This window comes from Carassius carassius, chromosome 17 (assembly GCF_963082965.1).
Source record: "Carassius carassius chromosome 17, fCarCar2.1, whole genome shotgun sequence".
Classification (NCBI taxonomy): Eukaryota; Metazoa; Chordata; class Actinopteri; order Cypriniformes; family Cyprinidae; genus Carassius; species Carassius carassius.
Genome location: NC_081771.1, coordinates 19549043 through 19566692, shown reverse-complemented (window position 1 = coordinate 19566692; position 17650 = coordinate 19549043). Strand labels below are relative to the sequence as shown.

At 40.4% G+C, this 17650-nt stretch overlaps 1 protein-coding gene across 3 annotated transcripts in view; it reads right to left on the bottom strand.

The window, feature by feature from the left end:
- grb2a (growth factor receptor-bound protein 2a) overlaps positions 1-17650 on the bottom strand; it is a 66713-nt gene that overhangs the window by 39819 nt on the left and 9244 nt on the right. For all 3 annotated transcript variants that reach the window (XM_059571233.1, XM_059571235.1, XM_059571234.1), the window contains exon 2: positions 10793-11013. In XM_059571233.1, coding sequence (XP_059427216.1) covers positions 10793-10870 — 78 coding nt within the window. In that variant the 5' untranslated portion in view covers positions 10871-11013. The remainder of the gene's footprint in view (positions 1-10792; positions 11014-17650) is intronic.

Below are 17650 nucleotides of genomic sequence, written 5' to 3'. Positions count from 1 at the left end.
AAATATGCAAATATGTCAGTCGCAAATATGACATACAGCAAAAACTTGTTACACTGCCCTCAGGGGAAGTGTGGGGGAAGCACCAAAATCACAAGACACCCTGCAAAAAGACAAGTTCCCTGGAGTCAGAGGTTCAAAACGGAATCCAAACGAGAAGATCAAATCCTATCCTACAGTCAGGAGACTGATACAGTAATTAGCCAGGATTTCTAGGCCAACCTAACAGAGTCTTGGGGCTTGGGGATATTCTCAACATATTAGAAGCAAATGATGTTATCCCATGGGATATGTTTAGGCTGTTATTCTCTCTTTTTAGTGAAGATGATTCTCAGATCAACTCATACAGAACAGCAAAATGTGAACATTCCTCTATACAAGATACAGGTTTCCAATTCTGTTACTTCAACTATGTAAGTTTGGTAACATAGTATTGTAAAAAAAAAAAATTACATATAAAATACCACTTATTCAAACAACTTTTCATATCACCATGGCATATTATTTCAGCGAAGTAATTGCTAATTATAATCATGATCTTACTAGTTATAAAATGTTGTATTCTTTGGCTATATAAAGAAAAAAAATGCATGCAAGTAGTTCTAAACGTGTTTTAAGGACAAAAATCTAGACATGTCTCAAAATAAAAAACCTAAATAATAGCTGATGATGGATCGTTGAATTATTGAAAAATAATGCACACCACAGCAAGCCTCTTGAGGTGGCGACATTACTTGGGTGTGCAGAATTTTTCAATAATTCAATGTCCTGTCATCAATTATTCTTTACACAGTTTGCAGTTGAGACTGCAAACTCACAACTCTACTGGTAAAATATAGTATTTTGCCTTGGCACTGTAGTTTGCATAAATTACTCAGAGAGAGAGAGATAGAGAGAGAGAAAGCTGAAATCCTGAGATACCATCAAATCCCATCATTGTTTTTTGTCTGTCCCAGGATTTTGTGCAGTCATTGCCAATGAGCGGGGAAGAAAAATAATAAAGAACAACCTTCCTGAGCTTCTACTTTCTGTATGGGGTAAAGTCAATGCAGAATATAGGCAACAACCAGAGACAAAGGTCTGGTATCCCTCTCTTTAAACTTATTTTTAATATGATAAATTGTAATTAGGATATATGATAAGAAAATTTGATAGTGTCACTGAGATTAATGCCACAAATGAACAATGTTTTTGCCAAGAGAGTTAGTTGTTTAGAGGCTCTAAAATTTAGATTTAGAAGATAATAAAATATGCATTTCATGACCTCATAGCTCAAGGGTTTCTTTGAGAGATGGTCCTTCATTGACCCTCTGCTGGAGTTCAACTTGGCTCAGTATCCCAATCCCTTCATTTGCATGCCAAATACTTGGGCAAACTTGAAGTAAAATCGGGGTGAAGGGCAGGGCGATCATATTCAAGTTGGTAGAATGCAGAAGCACCGAGCACTTATGTATGCTGCTGATTAAAAGTTGTCTAGAACATCGAGAATGATATGCAGCTTTGAAGCCTTACGTTTAGCTGGATGAAAGGTCCAGGGGGCAAGAATAGCTGATCCATGACCTAAATAAAATTACAGCAGGATGGCAAGCAATCCTGAATCCAGTCCAAAATCTTTTGGATGGAGCTGAACCCTTCAGGGGTGGGTGATTCGGGGGAGTCTGAGTTCCTAGGGTGACTGACCTTGGTTCAGAAGCAGGATTCGTTTTTTAATGTTTCCAAAAGACATGCTCACCATAACTACGTTTATTCAATCAAAAATACAGTAAAAACAGGAATATTGTGAAATATTATTGTCATTTAAAATAACAGTTTTTATTGAAATATATTTTAAGATATCATTTACTTCTATGATGGCTAAGTTGTCTTTAGCCAGTCTTTAGTGTCACAAGATCTTTCAGAAATCATTCTTATATGCTGATTTGCGATTTCAGTAGAATTTCTTGTTATTATCAGTTGAAAACACCTTAATATGTGCCTATTCTTTTTTTGTGGAAACTAGAAACTGATAATTTCTTCAAAATTCTTTGATAATTAAAAGTTCAAAAGAACACTGTCAGTTTTCATCAATTTAATGCAGTCTTGATGAATAAAAGTATACATTTATTTATAAAAAATAAATAAGAAATCTTACCGACACCAAATTTTGAACACTGGTATATGCTACTTGCAAATTACTTGCAGGTAAGGAGGTCTATATAATATCAATATAATATAATAATATAATGTTGTGAATAATATAATATAATATCAATTTTTTTACGCACCCATGTTAACGGATTCCAGTTGCGTTCCAGTAGCGTTGCGTCTGCAGCAGTGCAGCGATCGTTTACGTAGCGAGTAGCGAACTGCAACCGCGTCCTGTGTGAAAGCACATCAAGTCCGTGCTGCACCACATACGTAACGCACACGGACTGCATACGCACTGCAGATGGAGTATGTGTGAAACAGGCGTGAGCAGGGACGTAGCTGGGGTCAGCGGGGCCCCGGTGAAGGTTGTACCAGTGGGCCCTGTTTGAAATTGTTTAATTTGTATGTTCATTTATTTTTATTTATTTGTGCTATTTACACAAGTTTTTTTCAAGTTTGTAGGTGTCAAGGTACAGAAACCAAATAATTAAATGTAAAATAGCACTGGATAGTCTTCAATGTAAAAATGAAATATACAATCAAACCTACATTTATTCAGACACTTTAAACATTTCTCACATTATTACAGTTTTGCTATATATATCAAATATTATATCTGGTGTCTGAATAATTTTTGGTTTAACTGTTAAAACTACAAAGTAATTCAGTCAAGAGCAGTGAGTGATTTTCATTTTCTTGTATTAACTTTACAGCAGCTAGTAGCTAAATTAGGCGCAGTTACTTTAAGAGACGATGAACGCATCCAATATAATACACATCCTTTTTTTTCCTCAACTGTTTACTTTCACTTAAGAAATAACTGACAGTTCTCTTACGAGAGTTCTCTCGTACTGCATCTTAGCTAAGACGCTACGGGAAAAAGTCTCTTTTCACGAAATACTGAAGCAAAAAATTATCCTTAATTTTGAATTGTTGTAAAGCGCATTTGCAGCAGCACGCTGCCATAGGCGAGATGGCTCGCTCGCTCATTGGCTGCTCTGCGGCAACTGCACAAGCCTATCGAGCGCAGGCTGATGCCACTTAATGCCCTTCATGCCACTTCCCGCCGAAACGGGTGTGGCCTAGCCCTATAAAGGGAGCTCGAAAAGGCTGACTCGCCTGATTTTTCATCTCTTCAGCGAAGCTGACGCATCGCTGGATCACGAGAGGAAGCAAGCGCCGTCTGATAAGCATCTCAGCGGGACGAGCCATTTCTGAAGCCGCTGGCCTACGCCGCCTTCCACTGCCGTTCCTGCTGCGCGTTCCGGCACCTATATCCTTTTCTGTATCCTCGTGTGTGTTCGCCCTGCGACACACACTCATAAAAGAGCTGCGTCTTTTTAAAGATGCCCTCTTGCGGCTCGTGCAGAGCCCCGCTCAGCGAAGGAGACCGTCACGTCATCTGCGTCTCCTGCCTGGGTGAGGATCATGCAGCGCTCGCGCTCGCTGACGGCGGCTGCGCTCGCTGACGGCGGCTGCCCTCACTGCGAGCTACTGCCGATGGTGACTCTGAGGACTCGCCCGGCATTCTTCTCCGAGCCTGCATCCCCCGCTGCGCCGCAGCGCCGTAAAAAGCGCCGCTCCCAGCGTATACCGCAACCGCCTCCAGCTCAACCGAGCTCGCCAGTTCTGCCTGCTTCACTGGCCTCCCCTGCATCGCTTCCCGATGGTCAGCGCCCGCTTTCTGCTGCCGCGTCCTCCGAGGAAGTGGATCTCAGGGCCGCGTCGGGGGAGGAGGACACGTGCTCTCTGCTAGCTTCGGGCAGTGAGGGTTGGGCGAGCGAGTGCTCACGCTGGCAGCGACGAGTCTCGGCCTCGAGTGGTCTGCACCAGCGCCCCCCTCTCGTTCCCGGCTGGATGGTAGCTTTCTGCCGGATGAGCGTACTTCTCCTAGCTCAAAGCCCGCCCCGTTTCTTCCTGAGCTTCACGAAGAAGTGGCCAAAGCTTGGAGCGCCCCATATTCGGCACGAACTCGCTCGTCTGTTTCGTCAGCATTCTCCACGCTGGACGATGCTAAAAACAGAGGCTACCAGTCACTTCCGCCGGTGGAACAGGCTATAGCCACGCACCTTTGCCCGCCCTCTACTGGACAGCGGACGAAAGCGGCATTGCCATCGAAAGCCTGCCGCATGACGTCATCTCTGCTCGCACGGATCTTCTCTGCTGCTGGGCAGGCTGCGTCTGCGTTACACACCATGGCCACGCTGCAGATTTTCCAGGGTGATCTCCTCCGCAAGCTGGATGAGATGGGACCTGAAGCGATCTGTCTCGCGGATCTGAGGAGTGCTTCGGATCTCTCCCTCCGCACTACTAAGTCCGCTGCACAGGCCATGGGACGGGTTATGGCTTCCGCTACTGTGGCTGAGAGACATTTGTGGCTAACGCTTTCAGACATGGCAGAGTCTGAGCGCGCTGCGTTCCTCGACGCACCGTTGACTCCTGCTGGCCTATTCGGATCGTCTGTCAACGAGTTCGTTGAAAGATTCGTTGAGGACCAGAAAGCGTCGCAAGCTTTTAAGCACTTCCTGCCGAAGCGCTCCGGTTCTGCAGCGAGTCGCGCTAGACCGGCCCCGCAAAGCTCTCAGTCATGCCCCCCGCTGCTTTATCGCGACAGCTCCAGCAATGCAGCTCGTGACCTCGTTCTTGCTCTATCAGCCGTCGCCCCGCGCCGCGGGAGACGCGGCAGAGGATTATGGTGAAGCCGGAAGCCCCTAAGTCATCCTAGCACTTCTAGGAAAGCGCCGGTGTACCGCGCAGAGTGTGGATATCCGGTCGGTTGCGTCTCAGGGTCAATCAGAGCTGTGTTACAGCCCTGAAACCCTGGACAGCGAAGGACTGGTACCAATCAGGTGTAAGCCTGGGGACTTCCTCGAGAGTGAAGATGGTGTCGACAGACGCCTCCACTTCAGGATGGGGAGCGCTGCTCGAGGGCAGACCGTCCTTTGGCCTGTGGTCAGAACGGGAAAAGCTCCAACATATCAACTGTCTCGAAATGCTGGCAGTGGAGAACGCGCTGACGCGCTTTTGTCCCCGAATCAGAGGCCACCACGTCTTAGTCCGTTTGGACAACATGTCTGTGGTGTCCTACATAAATCGCCAGGGCGGTCTCAGGTCCCGAAACCTGTACAGGTTGGCAGAACGCCTCCTGGTTTGGGCTCAGCGCAACTTGCGCTCGCTGAGAGCAGTTCATGTGCCTGGGCTACAGAATCTGGGTCCAGACAGGCTGTCCAGAAGCAACATTCCCACGGGCGAATGGTCTCTACACCCGCAGACAGTCCAGCTGTTGTGGGAGAGATTTGGCAGGGCGGAAGTGGACCTCTTCGCGTCCCACGAAAACGCTCACTGCCCCGCATTCTTTTCCAAGAACGAAAGCGCGGAAACGAGATGCTCAGTACTGCTTGTAGCACCACTTGGGAAGAACCAACCATGGTTTCCAGATTTGATGCAGCTAGCAGACACTGCCCCGTGGCCAGTGCCGCTGAGGAGGGATCTCCTCTCGCAGGCCAGGGGCTCGATTTGGCACCCTCAACCGGAGTTGTGGTCCCTCCATGTGTGGGCGCTCAACGGTTACCCGCTGATCTCTCAGTGGGAGTGCTAAATACCATCACTCAGGCTAGAGCTCCGTCGACACGACGGCTGTATGCCTCGAAGTGGTCGGTGTTCTCCAGCTGGTGCACAGCTCGGGGATGTTCACCCCTTAGTTGTGAGGTGACGGAGGTTCTCTTCTTCCTACAGGAGCTGTTGGATAAGGGCAGAGCCCCCTCCACGCTCAAAGTTTACGTGGCGGCTATCGCAGCGTTTTCCGAGACAACGCTCGGTCAATCCATAGGAAGGAACGATTTGGTCATCCGCTTCCTTAGAGGAGCTAGGAGGCTGAATCCTCCCAGACCTCCGTCAGTCCCTGTATGGGACCTCTCGACGGTTTTGGAGGCCATGAAAGGTTCCCCTTTCGAGCCTATTCGAACCATTAGCCTCAAGCATCTGTCATTCAAGACAGACGCGCTCTCGGTGAGCCCGACCTGCTTGGAGTTTGGGCCTAATGACTCAAGAGTCATACTCAAACCTAGGCACGGTTATGTGCCAAAATCCCTCAACACGCCGTTTCGGGCTCAGATTATTTCCCTGTCTGCCCTTTCGGTGTCAGGAGAGGATGGAGACTCGAGTCTTCTTTGCCCCGTTAGGGCTTTAAGAGCTTATGTGTCTCGCTCCGCTGTCTTTAGACAGACTGAGCAGCTGTTTGTCTCGTTCAGTGGACGTTCCAAGGGAATGGCTGTTTCGAGACAGAGCCTGTCCAGATGGATAGTTGACGCCATAGCGTTAGCTTACGCTTCCAGGGGCCTTCATTGCCCACTGGGCGTCAGAGCACACTCCACAAGAGGCGTCGCCTCGTCGTGGGCGTGGTCTAGTGGGATCTCCTTACAGGATATATGTATGGCGGCAGGATGGGCCTCGCTGTCTACATTTATCAGGTTCTGGAAGCAGGGCTGCTCTTGGTATAGCCGAATCAGGGCCCTGATTGGAACTCTGAGATCGCAAGCGCTATGCGCTGCCGACTGTTATATGGGCAGTATTGCGTAAGACCCGCGTTACCACATGGGTCAGGCCTTGCCTTGACTGTGTGATGTCATATTGCCGCGCCTACGGACGCTGCTAGATATGGTACGGAGGGTCCCCCCCCCCTCCTGTTCTGGACTCTCTGTGAGTCCCTCAGGTGACTGTGCACTGTAAGTCCTGGGTGTTGCTTCCAGGTTTATTGGTGCGTGATCCCTGCGCGCACGGCGCTTTACATGGGGTTCCCGTAGCATCTTAGCTAAGACGCAGTACGAGAGAACTCTCGTAAGAGAACGTACTCGGTTACTAACTTAACCTCGGTTCTTTCTAGAAGAGGGAACGAGTACTGCGTTCTCTGCCGTGCGCACGATTCACTCTGGTTCGCTTCGGCGATGAAATAAATCAGGCGAGTCAGCCTTTTCGAGCTCCCTTTATAGGGCTAGGCCACACCCGTTTCGGCGGGAAGTGGCATGAAGGGCGCGAAGCCTGTGCTCGATAGGCTTGTGTAGTTGCCGCAGAGCAGCCAATGAGCGAGCAAGCCATCTCGCCTATGGCTGCGTGCTGCTGCAAATGCGCTTTACAACAATACAAAATTAAGGATAATTTTTTGCTTCAGTATTTCGTGAAAAGAGACTTTTCCCGTAGCGTCTTAGCTAAGACACAGTACTCGTTCCCTCTTCTAGAGAGAACCGAGGTTACGTTAGTAACAGAGTACGTTTTTCCGAGGTGGATATTTTGACATATTTTGTATGTATTTGTCTGCACGAGCAAAAATAAGCAAATTCTATGTTCAAGTGTTTTGAGACGCCTTTCTCTGTGTGAGCCATGAACACCAGAACACCGCGAGTACTGAATTGGGCTCTACGATCTTCTCGTAGGTGAAAGAGTTGAATGAACTGATACATCTCTTTCGTGAATGAAACGAATGAGAGAGAATCTCGATCAGCAATCAGCAGATACAAAAGTGCAGTTATTGGTGCACATACGCTTGTTTTCATATTTGCAATGCAGAACATAACTCCAAATCCCCGATAAAACCTTGTGCTTTGTTAATCTGAACTATTTATTTAGACTTTTTATTTAATGCGATCATGCACACACTTTAATAAAGCCAAATCAGTTTTTGTCACAAGTAAATACGTTCATTGAGTTAAGACATAACACATAAGACACTCTTTTTCGCCAACTGCTGGTGTATTTGTGTAATATGAAGAAATGGTCACTGAACGAATCAGTGAATGAATAATTTTGGTGAACGAACTGAAAATCAACGAATCTCTTGAAAGAATCATAATTTCCACCACTAAATTCCATGCAACATTTAAAAAAAACATTTTTTTTGTGACCCGCCCCAGCCCACCCCGCAATAAAGTGCCAATTTCTTAACCCGCCCCAACCTGACCCGCGGGGCCCGCGGGTTATGAGACGACCCGCGCATCACTATAGCCTACTACCAGCACAAAATCACATTTATCAAAATATTTACCTAAATTAATTATAATTTAATAAGGCAAAATTTTCAATAAAACGTTTTTAAAAATTATGATTTTGTAATTTGTAATCATTATGTAAAATTAGCTACAGGACCAAGAAAAAGAAAAAGACTCTATCCCCCCTAAAACAATTTTAAAATTCGACCACTGTATAAATAAATTTGAATATATAATAGTAATATACATATAAATATAAATTAAATTACAGTAAAGATTAAAAGCTTAATAATTTATTTTTTAAGTAACCTTTCCTGTCGCCGATTAGGTTTCCTCGGGTCCACAGTTTATAAAAACGTAGTACTGGGGTTTTAGCTGTTTGCTTTACACCTCGACCTAACCTGTGCCTTTTTTTTTTTTTTTTTTTTTATTGCTTAGCTTAGCTCTCACTATATATTGTAATAGTTTATATCATATTTTTTTAAACATTATATATTTATTAGCGTACTTATGAAATTGTATGAAAATAAAGATGTTTAGATTATAGTTCAGGTTTATTTTTTTACAAAATATAGATTTTTTAAAATATCTCAGTATAGCCTAGTGACTACAGAAAAAAAAGTTAACCATGCATTCACAAATTAAAGTGAGTCTCAGGCTGCGTGAGGAAAGTGAGTCGTTCGCTGCGTGAGTCATTCACTGAGGAAAGTGAGTAGTTAGCTGCGTGAATCATTCGCTGAGGAAAGTGAGTCGTTTGCTGCGTGACTCGTTCGCTGCGTGAGGAAAGTGATTCGTTCGCTGAGGAAAGTGAGTAGTTCGCTGAGGAAAGTGACTCGTTCGCTGCATGAGGAAAGTGATTCGTTCGCTGAGTGAGGAAAGTGAGTAGTTCGCTGAGGAAAGTGAGTCATTCGCTGCGTGAGGAAAGTGAGTCGTTCGCTGCGTGAGGAAAGTGAGTCGTTCGCTGCGTGAGGAAAGTGAGTCGTTCGCTGCGTGAGGTGAGTGTGTATACTGATGCACTGCCGGCCTGTCAGTGGTAAACTCAGTGACTACTAGCAACTGTACGGTGAATTCCCACGACAAGTCAGTAGCCTTATTTTTCGACCGGGCCGCACGCCATATAAAAAGATAAGCTTTCGTGACGATGCGCAGCAGTGGCCCGTCAACTGTCCTGAGCATCTTTTTAGGCTGGCCTGAGCCAGTCAGTTATATAAAATATCAAGGTGAAAGTCATCATAGCTTGCTTAGTATAGACCCAGCTCCCGACCCAACTTTGAGAATAGATTAACGGCGATATTTTTTTTTTTATCGCCCGATAAGAGTCTCACGTTAACGCAGCACGTTAACGCCGATAACGGCCCACCACTAATATGTATATATATAATTATATATATATATATATATATGTATATATATATATATATATATATATATATATATATATATATATATATATATATATATATATATATATCTCAGAGCCTAAATAAAATATTTTATGGCCTCAAAGCTAACTCACATGACAAAACCTTTATTTCAAATTGATTAACGTTTGTTCAGTTTAAAGCAGATGAATAAGGTTACAAGACACCCAATTTCACAATGCTGAGAAAGTGACACAAATAAAACTGACTTGATATCACTGCACATCCACACTTTATAAAATCAATGCTATATATTTCTGACACTGATTAAAGTTGATACTTAAAATTAGGGATGTAACGATAAACAGCAAGCTGGTTGAAAATCGATTCAAATATGTGACAATTCAAATCAGTTGAGATGCTAAACAAATTCTGATTTAATAAGGGACAGGAATTTATATGAATGTTTATCTGAGGGAAACTTACTGTCTTTAGAAAAGTTTAGATGGTATTTTTTCTTTTCATCTTGCCTCTGTATAATACATATTAAAGTTCATAAGTGCAGCGCTGCTTTGTTTACAGCGGAAACAAAGGAAACGCTTTAAGCGCCACCTGCTGGCAGAGAGTGAATCTCGTTCAGCTCGTCTGCCATTTCTGTTTCAGGCAGATATTTTTTATGTATAGTTTCACAAAACTGAAGTCAAACCACTTAGTTTTTGCTTCAAAGTTTTGAAATTATACAGTTCTCATTTAGATAAAAAACTGCTCATGTTGCATGTATGCAGCATCCTTGTTCTAATTTTAAATGGAAAGAGTACATAAAAAGCCTTATTTTCTTCATATGAAAAGATTATTTTATTTGTTACTTACTTTATTTAGGGATTGTTTTAAAATTTCAATTTAGTTTTGTTATTTACATTTACATTATATTTAAATTTTGTTGTTTAGCAGACACTTTTATCCAAAGCAACTCACAAATGAGGACAACAGAAGCAATCAAAACTACCAAAAGAGCAATAATATGGAAGTGCTATTTTAGTACATTATTACAGTGTTATATTTCAATTTCACAAAAAACCTGCAGCATTTTGTCCAAGCAATAATAAAAGGAAATTTGTCTAAAATCTAATTTTGTAAAAAAATAAAAATAATAATAATAATAATTGAGTGAATGTTACACTCCTGTTTAAAATGTAAAGTCTGTAACCATTTATCGGAACAGGTCAAAAAGATAAACTATAGATTTCTGTAGACATCAGGTTCCTCATAGCTTGATTATACAGAAAGACAGGAATGAAAAATGCACAAGTAATAAATGACTCTTACCTTTAAAATCTCTCCTCGCTTGAAACTTAATTCATCATCAGCAGTAGCTTTGAAATCGTATTTAGCTATTGCCTCCATGGCATGCGCTGTGTGGATGTGAGACAGATATAAAGCTCCAGAAGGAAGTGATTCTATAGGAAAAATATAATAGTCTCCTAATATCTGTCCTTGTCACTGCTGACCGTAGAGTGACAGATCTTCCTTGTCTGAGTGCTGTCAACCTGCAGACATACATAAAGATTTGAAGCAAATTTAGATATCTATGGACAAAGCATCAGGCATTAGGGAAAAACATATATTCTCTCTTTTAAAAAGAGCTGGTATGAAGCAGCTGTGCAATGTATGCATATATAAAGGGAACGGAATAACTGGGTCGAGCTGACGTGTTCTTGCAACAGACTATGAGCCAATAAGAGGAATCAGATGTAATGTGGGGTGTCTTGGGTGATACTGGATGCTAGTGAAAGCTTGAGTCATGCAGACCTGACACACTGATTGAAATACTGAAGTCACAACAAAGGGCTTGTATGTTAACTACAATAACAAACAATTTCTTCATTCCTGAGTGAGAGGCATCATTACAGACATTCATGTCAAGATCAGGTTGCTTTTAAACTAGTGGTTTACGTTTTGATTCATACAAGTGATTCAAATCGGCTGAATCGACTCACTAAGAGGCTTATTCAGTGCAAGTGTTTGAGTCAACCGATTCATTAAAAAGTAATCTACAAATCTAATAAGAAGCTCTGGTGAGAGAGTTTTACTTGTTTACTGACAACAAAACAGATCATTCAACATTACTAACCAAAAAAATGACAAGCCGCTTCTCCTTTAGTCGGTCAGCTGATCCTTATTAATGAAAAAAAAATGGCCAATTACTTCAAATCCAGATCGTTTGCGAATTGTAATCTAAGTCTATGGATCAGTAATCCACCGAGTCTTGTTCAGTAAAGGAATGTATTCGTTCAAATCAACGAAAATTCTCCCTCCAAAAAGCCCACACTCTAATGATATTTGCACCTGCTTATAATCCATCTGAGGCAGAAAATAACACCAATGGAGTCACAATATGAGAACGATTATGGAAAGCCGTTTTAACATTTAATCAATTAACCATAATAGTATTGTCAAGCTATTAGTACTTCTTTTTTTAGATACTAGTATATTTTCCATATAAGTACTATAGTTCTTATTAGCTAATAATTCTTTAGCTACCAGTGTTTATTCTTTAGGTACTAGTAGGGCTGGACGATTATGACCTAAAATCAAAACCTTGATTAATTGAACATTTGACCTCGATTATGATTAATGAACGATTATTGACTATAAACAGTTATTTTATCTACGTTCGTAACATTTCTTACTAGGGTTGGGTATCGTTTGAATTTTATCGATTCCGATTCTTATCAATTCCTAGTTTCGCTTCCAATAAGATAAAAAATCCAATATAAAAAAAATTAAGTCAAACATTTAGATGTCAAACATTTTTACAAAGCATTCTGTTGCAGCTGAATAACATGACCAAAAATCAGCAGCCTACAAAACACTGCAAAAGGAATTTTGCCTGTGATTAAAAAAATAATATCATAGCAAAAACAACTAGATTAATATAAATTTCAAATATTAAAGTGTTAAAGAGTCAGTAATAAGATAGGAACAAACAAATCAATTAGCAATATCATAAATAAATACAAAAAAAAATTCAGGTACAGAAACTGTAATTAAAAGTTTAAAAAACACTGCATAGTTTTCTTTTAAAAGTAATACATAAAGTAAATAAGTAATAAAGTAATTATTTTAATAAAGATTAATCAAGTAAAGTTATTAAATATATTCAGTCAAGTAGTGAATGATTTTCTTTTGTTCTTTGATTAACATTAATGACAGGCAGCGCGTTTATTAGGCTGTTGTCTCTTTAAGCAAAAATACTGTACATGTGTGTTTTCTTTCACTTCTGTTTATGTTCACGTAAGACAAAAACGGCTGCGTTTATGATGATATACTGATGTAGTTTTCTGTATCATAGTTTCAACTCGGAACAACCTTTTCTACAGTTAAAATACACAGAACAATCCGAGAACGGACACAAACCGGGAACCCGCAGCGCGACAGCCGACCGCTGCTCTCTATGCACGTGCTTGTGCGTCATGTGCGCTGCACACAAACATGCTATGATAAGTTTTGAGATTCTAAGCTACTTTAGTGATAAATCACAGGACAGCGCTGACAACTAGTTTCTGCATTCCTCTGTGCGCGCGATCTTCATAGCTACTGTTTATATGAGTGTTCGTGCCACAATGCAGCTGCGAGAACATGGTAGCTCGATATAATAATACACATCCGATCATCTAATCGCTTGAATGTCCAAACCATAAAACAAATACATCTGACAAAGTTTAGTGAAGTCCCGGTGCAAGGCTCACTGCTCACGCGCCATCACTATGTGTTGAACAGGCGTTCACCTCCGTGTTTTGCTTTTATGCCACTGACTGGACGGGGCAGAGTCATGTAGTATGACATACGCGGTAGTATGCTTTTAAGAGGGAAGTGTTAACAGGATTAAAAAACCGAAATAACCGAGATGGGAAAATTACGTTGGTTAGAGGTTCTGAATTTCGGTTTTGATTACTTTTCGATTAATCGTACAGCCCTAGGTACTAGTGTCTTTTTTTAAAGTTACTAGTACTTTTTCATTATATACTAGTTCTTATTTATTAAAAATCTTAATTGCAACCTTTTAGCCCCAAGATATCCAGAACTTAATAGACAAGTTTTAAAATTTGCATTTCTGCCCAGTATGGTAATCACAATATTAATGAGCCAGCAACATATAGCTTAGACAGGAAACGAAAACAAGGAGACGGATGTACTTTTTTTGAGAAAACCATTTAGAAAAAAACTAAATAATTTGTACACAATAGGGCTGTGTATTACCAGCTAAGTCACAATAAGATACGCATCACGATACAGAGGGCAAGATACGATACGTATCATGATACTGTTACAAACTGTGTTTGCAGGCGTGGGAGTCAGACGAGCGAGGAGGATAATAAATCAAAAGATGAGTTTAATGAACATCAATAACTTCAACAGAGGTAACATAGACAATCACGGACAGGGAGGAACTAAACAAACGGGGTTTTAACCCTCTGGAGTCTAAGGGTATTTTTGGGGTAAGTTTTGTCATGCCCTGACATTTGTGTTTTTTTCGGTTTCTTATAAATATCTAAATGGGTAAAGTCTAATCTCACTGTAATCAGCACAAACTGGGCTATAATAATATGTGAAATGCATTTTTGAGAAAAAAAAATGTTATGCGTGGTTAGTGAAAAACTAAAAATGTTAAATCACTTGAATAAGGCCATAAAACACATACAGAACATTGGTTTCCCGGGACTTTTGAGAACTGGAGCTTGTAGCGTAGAATTTTTCTTTCTAAATTATGTGAAAATCATCTTGTTTACTCACTCACAGAAAACAATATTTTGATTTAAATTTTCTAAGACACTTTTTGTTGGTAAAAGTCATATGCGAGTAGGCATCAACTATCATGAATATCATTGTGACTTACACCTGAGAAGACAAAGGCCTGCATAATGAGCTGCATAATGAGCCATTCAGTCATCTGTGCCACTGTGAGTGAGGAGTTACAAGAGAGAATGTGAGAACAAAATAAATCTATATAATTTTATGTTTGTAGTTTATTAAGAATATATTTAATTATCCCACAACATAATTTAATATCCACTTGGGGGAGCAGTTAAACAGTTTATTAGAACAATCAAAGCTGACTTTAAAACTAATTTTTTGGCATCATCACTCCAGTCACACAATCCTTCAGAAATCCTTTTAACAATACTATTTTCTACAAAAAAAAAAAAACATTTATTGTTATTATTATTATCATTATTAATAATGTTGAAAAGAGCTAAGAATATTTTTCAGGAATAAATTGGGAGAACAACATTGTTTTTACATTTGTTACAGTTATCTATTTGTTACATTTATATTATTTACATCAAGCTTTTGAATGGTATAGTATTGCATATTGTTATTGAAACTTCATAATGTTTCACTTGATTATACATTTAGTCAGGAATTATAGTTTGGTAAAAGTCTAACTAGTAAAATATTTACACGTTATGTGAAAACTAGTACAAGTATATAAATACATAAAAAGAGACTTACTCATGTTTATGATCTCTGCTGAATAAAGTGCTTCATTCTATTTTTTTTTCTGAGGAAATCCATTTCTCAAATCCTCAACCACACTGTAAAAACGACAACTCAAAATTGTTCACCTTACTCAGATTTTTGCATTCACTGACAATAAAGTTGCTAGTTGGAACTTGAACTATCTGTTGTAAGCCACTTGAACTCACTTTCAGACGTTTCTGAGGAAAAGTTCATCTTATTTAATACATTGAGTTGATTTTATTTTGAAGTTGTAGTTGACACGCAGTTAGAGTGAGGTCAACTTATCTGCGCATGCTCATTTGAAATTTGTCATGGCAACCGGCTGCGACGGGGTTTCCAAAGATTTTCCCAGGAGCTCCCTTCGACAGTTTGAAAGTTTTGCGTCCGCCATTTTGTCACGATGCCAGCGCCAGCGGTAACTTTCCCTGACGTCTTTGTTGAAAAGAGACATCCCTTCTAACAGGTAAGCTAATCATATGAATATGTAATGTTATATGCATTTGGTATTTGTATTACATGTCATTGTGGGAAACAAAATCGATAAATCATAACCAGACGAGGCGTTTATGGCAATACAAAATCCCCCACTATAGCTAATAGACAAGATAGCTTATTTTGAACAGCTAATCTCAATATAATTATTGTCCACATATTAATTGAAAGATATGTTTGTTATTCTCGATGGCATTATGGCATTTTTTTATACACGTCTGCTTTGCTCATATCAAACCGAAGCACCGTCGGCGGTTATTCACATTACTGCTCGTGACCATGCGCTGCAACCAAGGTAACGTTAGAACTAACGTGCTGCTAAAACTGTGATGCAAAACTTCGATTTGATATGGTAGTTAACTAGATAGATATAGCTTCTAGCATGCAACCTTTGTGTAGGGCTGGGTGCCGAGAAGTTAACTCGTCAACGTCAATGCTCAAACAAATATGAAATGCACAACGACACACATAATGTCGCTCACGCACATACACGCAGCCCAATCCTGCTCCTGCCGATCGACTGTTCTGCACAGTTCATCTAACATTAATCAAACACACCTGCCTTTCATTTTCAAGGGATCCTGAAGACCTTAATTGGTTTTTTCAGGTGTGTTTGATTAGGGTTGGATATGAACTGTGCAGGACAGTCGATCGACAGGAACAGGATTGAGCCTATGAGACGCGCGCACGCACGAACTCTCCACGCGCATAGTTATATGAGACGCCAGCACAAACTCGCGCACATACTCAATGAGACGCGAGCACACACACACACACACACACACACTCTCTCTCTCTCCGCGCACATATTCATATGAGACACAAGCACACATTCATATGAGACGCAAGCACACACACAATATACCTTAAAGATGTGGAAAAGTCGATCGAATAAAAGTGTGGGTATAAAGACCTTGACAGTGCACGGAGTAAACATAAGAGCAGAAAGTTGCTCCGTCTTCGACTGGTAAATGAAGAAATGCCTTGTTGATCACTTTGACAGTGTTTATATTGCAATAAATAATAACCTACTGAATGTACACTGGCACACAACACAAAATGTACACAACACAAAAATGTGTTGGTTAGTCAGAATTTTTTTCAGTAAGGATGCATTAAAGTTATCAAAGGTGACATTAAAACATGTCTAATGTTACAAAATATTAAGTTTTTAAAAAAATGCTGTTCTTTTGGATTTTTTTATTCATTAAAGAATCATGAAAAAATTTATCATAGTTTCCAAAACATTACGCAGTAAACTGTTTTCATATTTCTGAAGGGTCATGTGACACTGAAGTAATGATTTAGAAAATTCAGCTTTGACATCACAGGAATAAATTACATTTTTAAATATATTTAAATAAGATTTTAAATTGTAATACTATTTCACAAAATTACAAGTTTTACTGTATTTATTTATTTTTGTTTGTATTTGGTGAGCATGAGCTCTTTATAAACATTTTTTGTTCCTTAGTGCTTTTTTTGTTTCTTTGTGCACTGGCGAAGGAGCATGAGTCAAACTGAAAAAATAAACCAAAGTTTTTCTGAGATAATGTGTTATGTAATCTTGTTAAAATGGATTTCATAAAATTGCTATCAAAAAAAGTATCGTTAGGAACCGGTATCGAAACTGAGGTATCGAAATTGGCACCGGATCGAAAGATTTTGAACAATACCCAGCCCTACCTTTGTGTGTTTTAACCCTGAAGCTCAACAGCATTAATGTGAACGGTTGCGAAGTATGTCACTGTGTTAATTTTCTCCTCTTATTTTTCTTCAAACTCACACACGTTTGAAGGTGTTTTTATGTAATAACCAAACCAGGGTATTTTCAATAGCTCAACAGAACTGAAACAACAAAAATTGGTTTCCTCAAATTCAACACAAAATATCACCAAAATACTGTGGGAAGTGAATACTGCATGGTCAAATGTATTGGCACTCAAAATTATAAGCCCATTTCTAAAGGATAATAAACTCGATTCTACTTGAAGAAAACCTCATACTGTCCATATAAACCAACAGATATGTATAGTGAGTAAACTGGAGATTTTTGTCCATTAGAATGTGTGCTTTTATCACGACAAAAGACATTTGTGAAGGGTGCCAATACTTTCGACCATGCAGTATTCACTTCCCGTAGTATTTTGGTGATATATTCTGTTACAT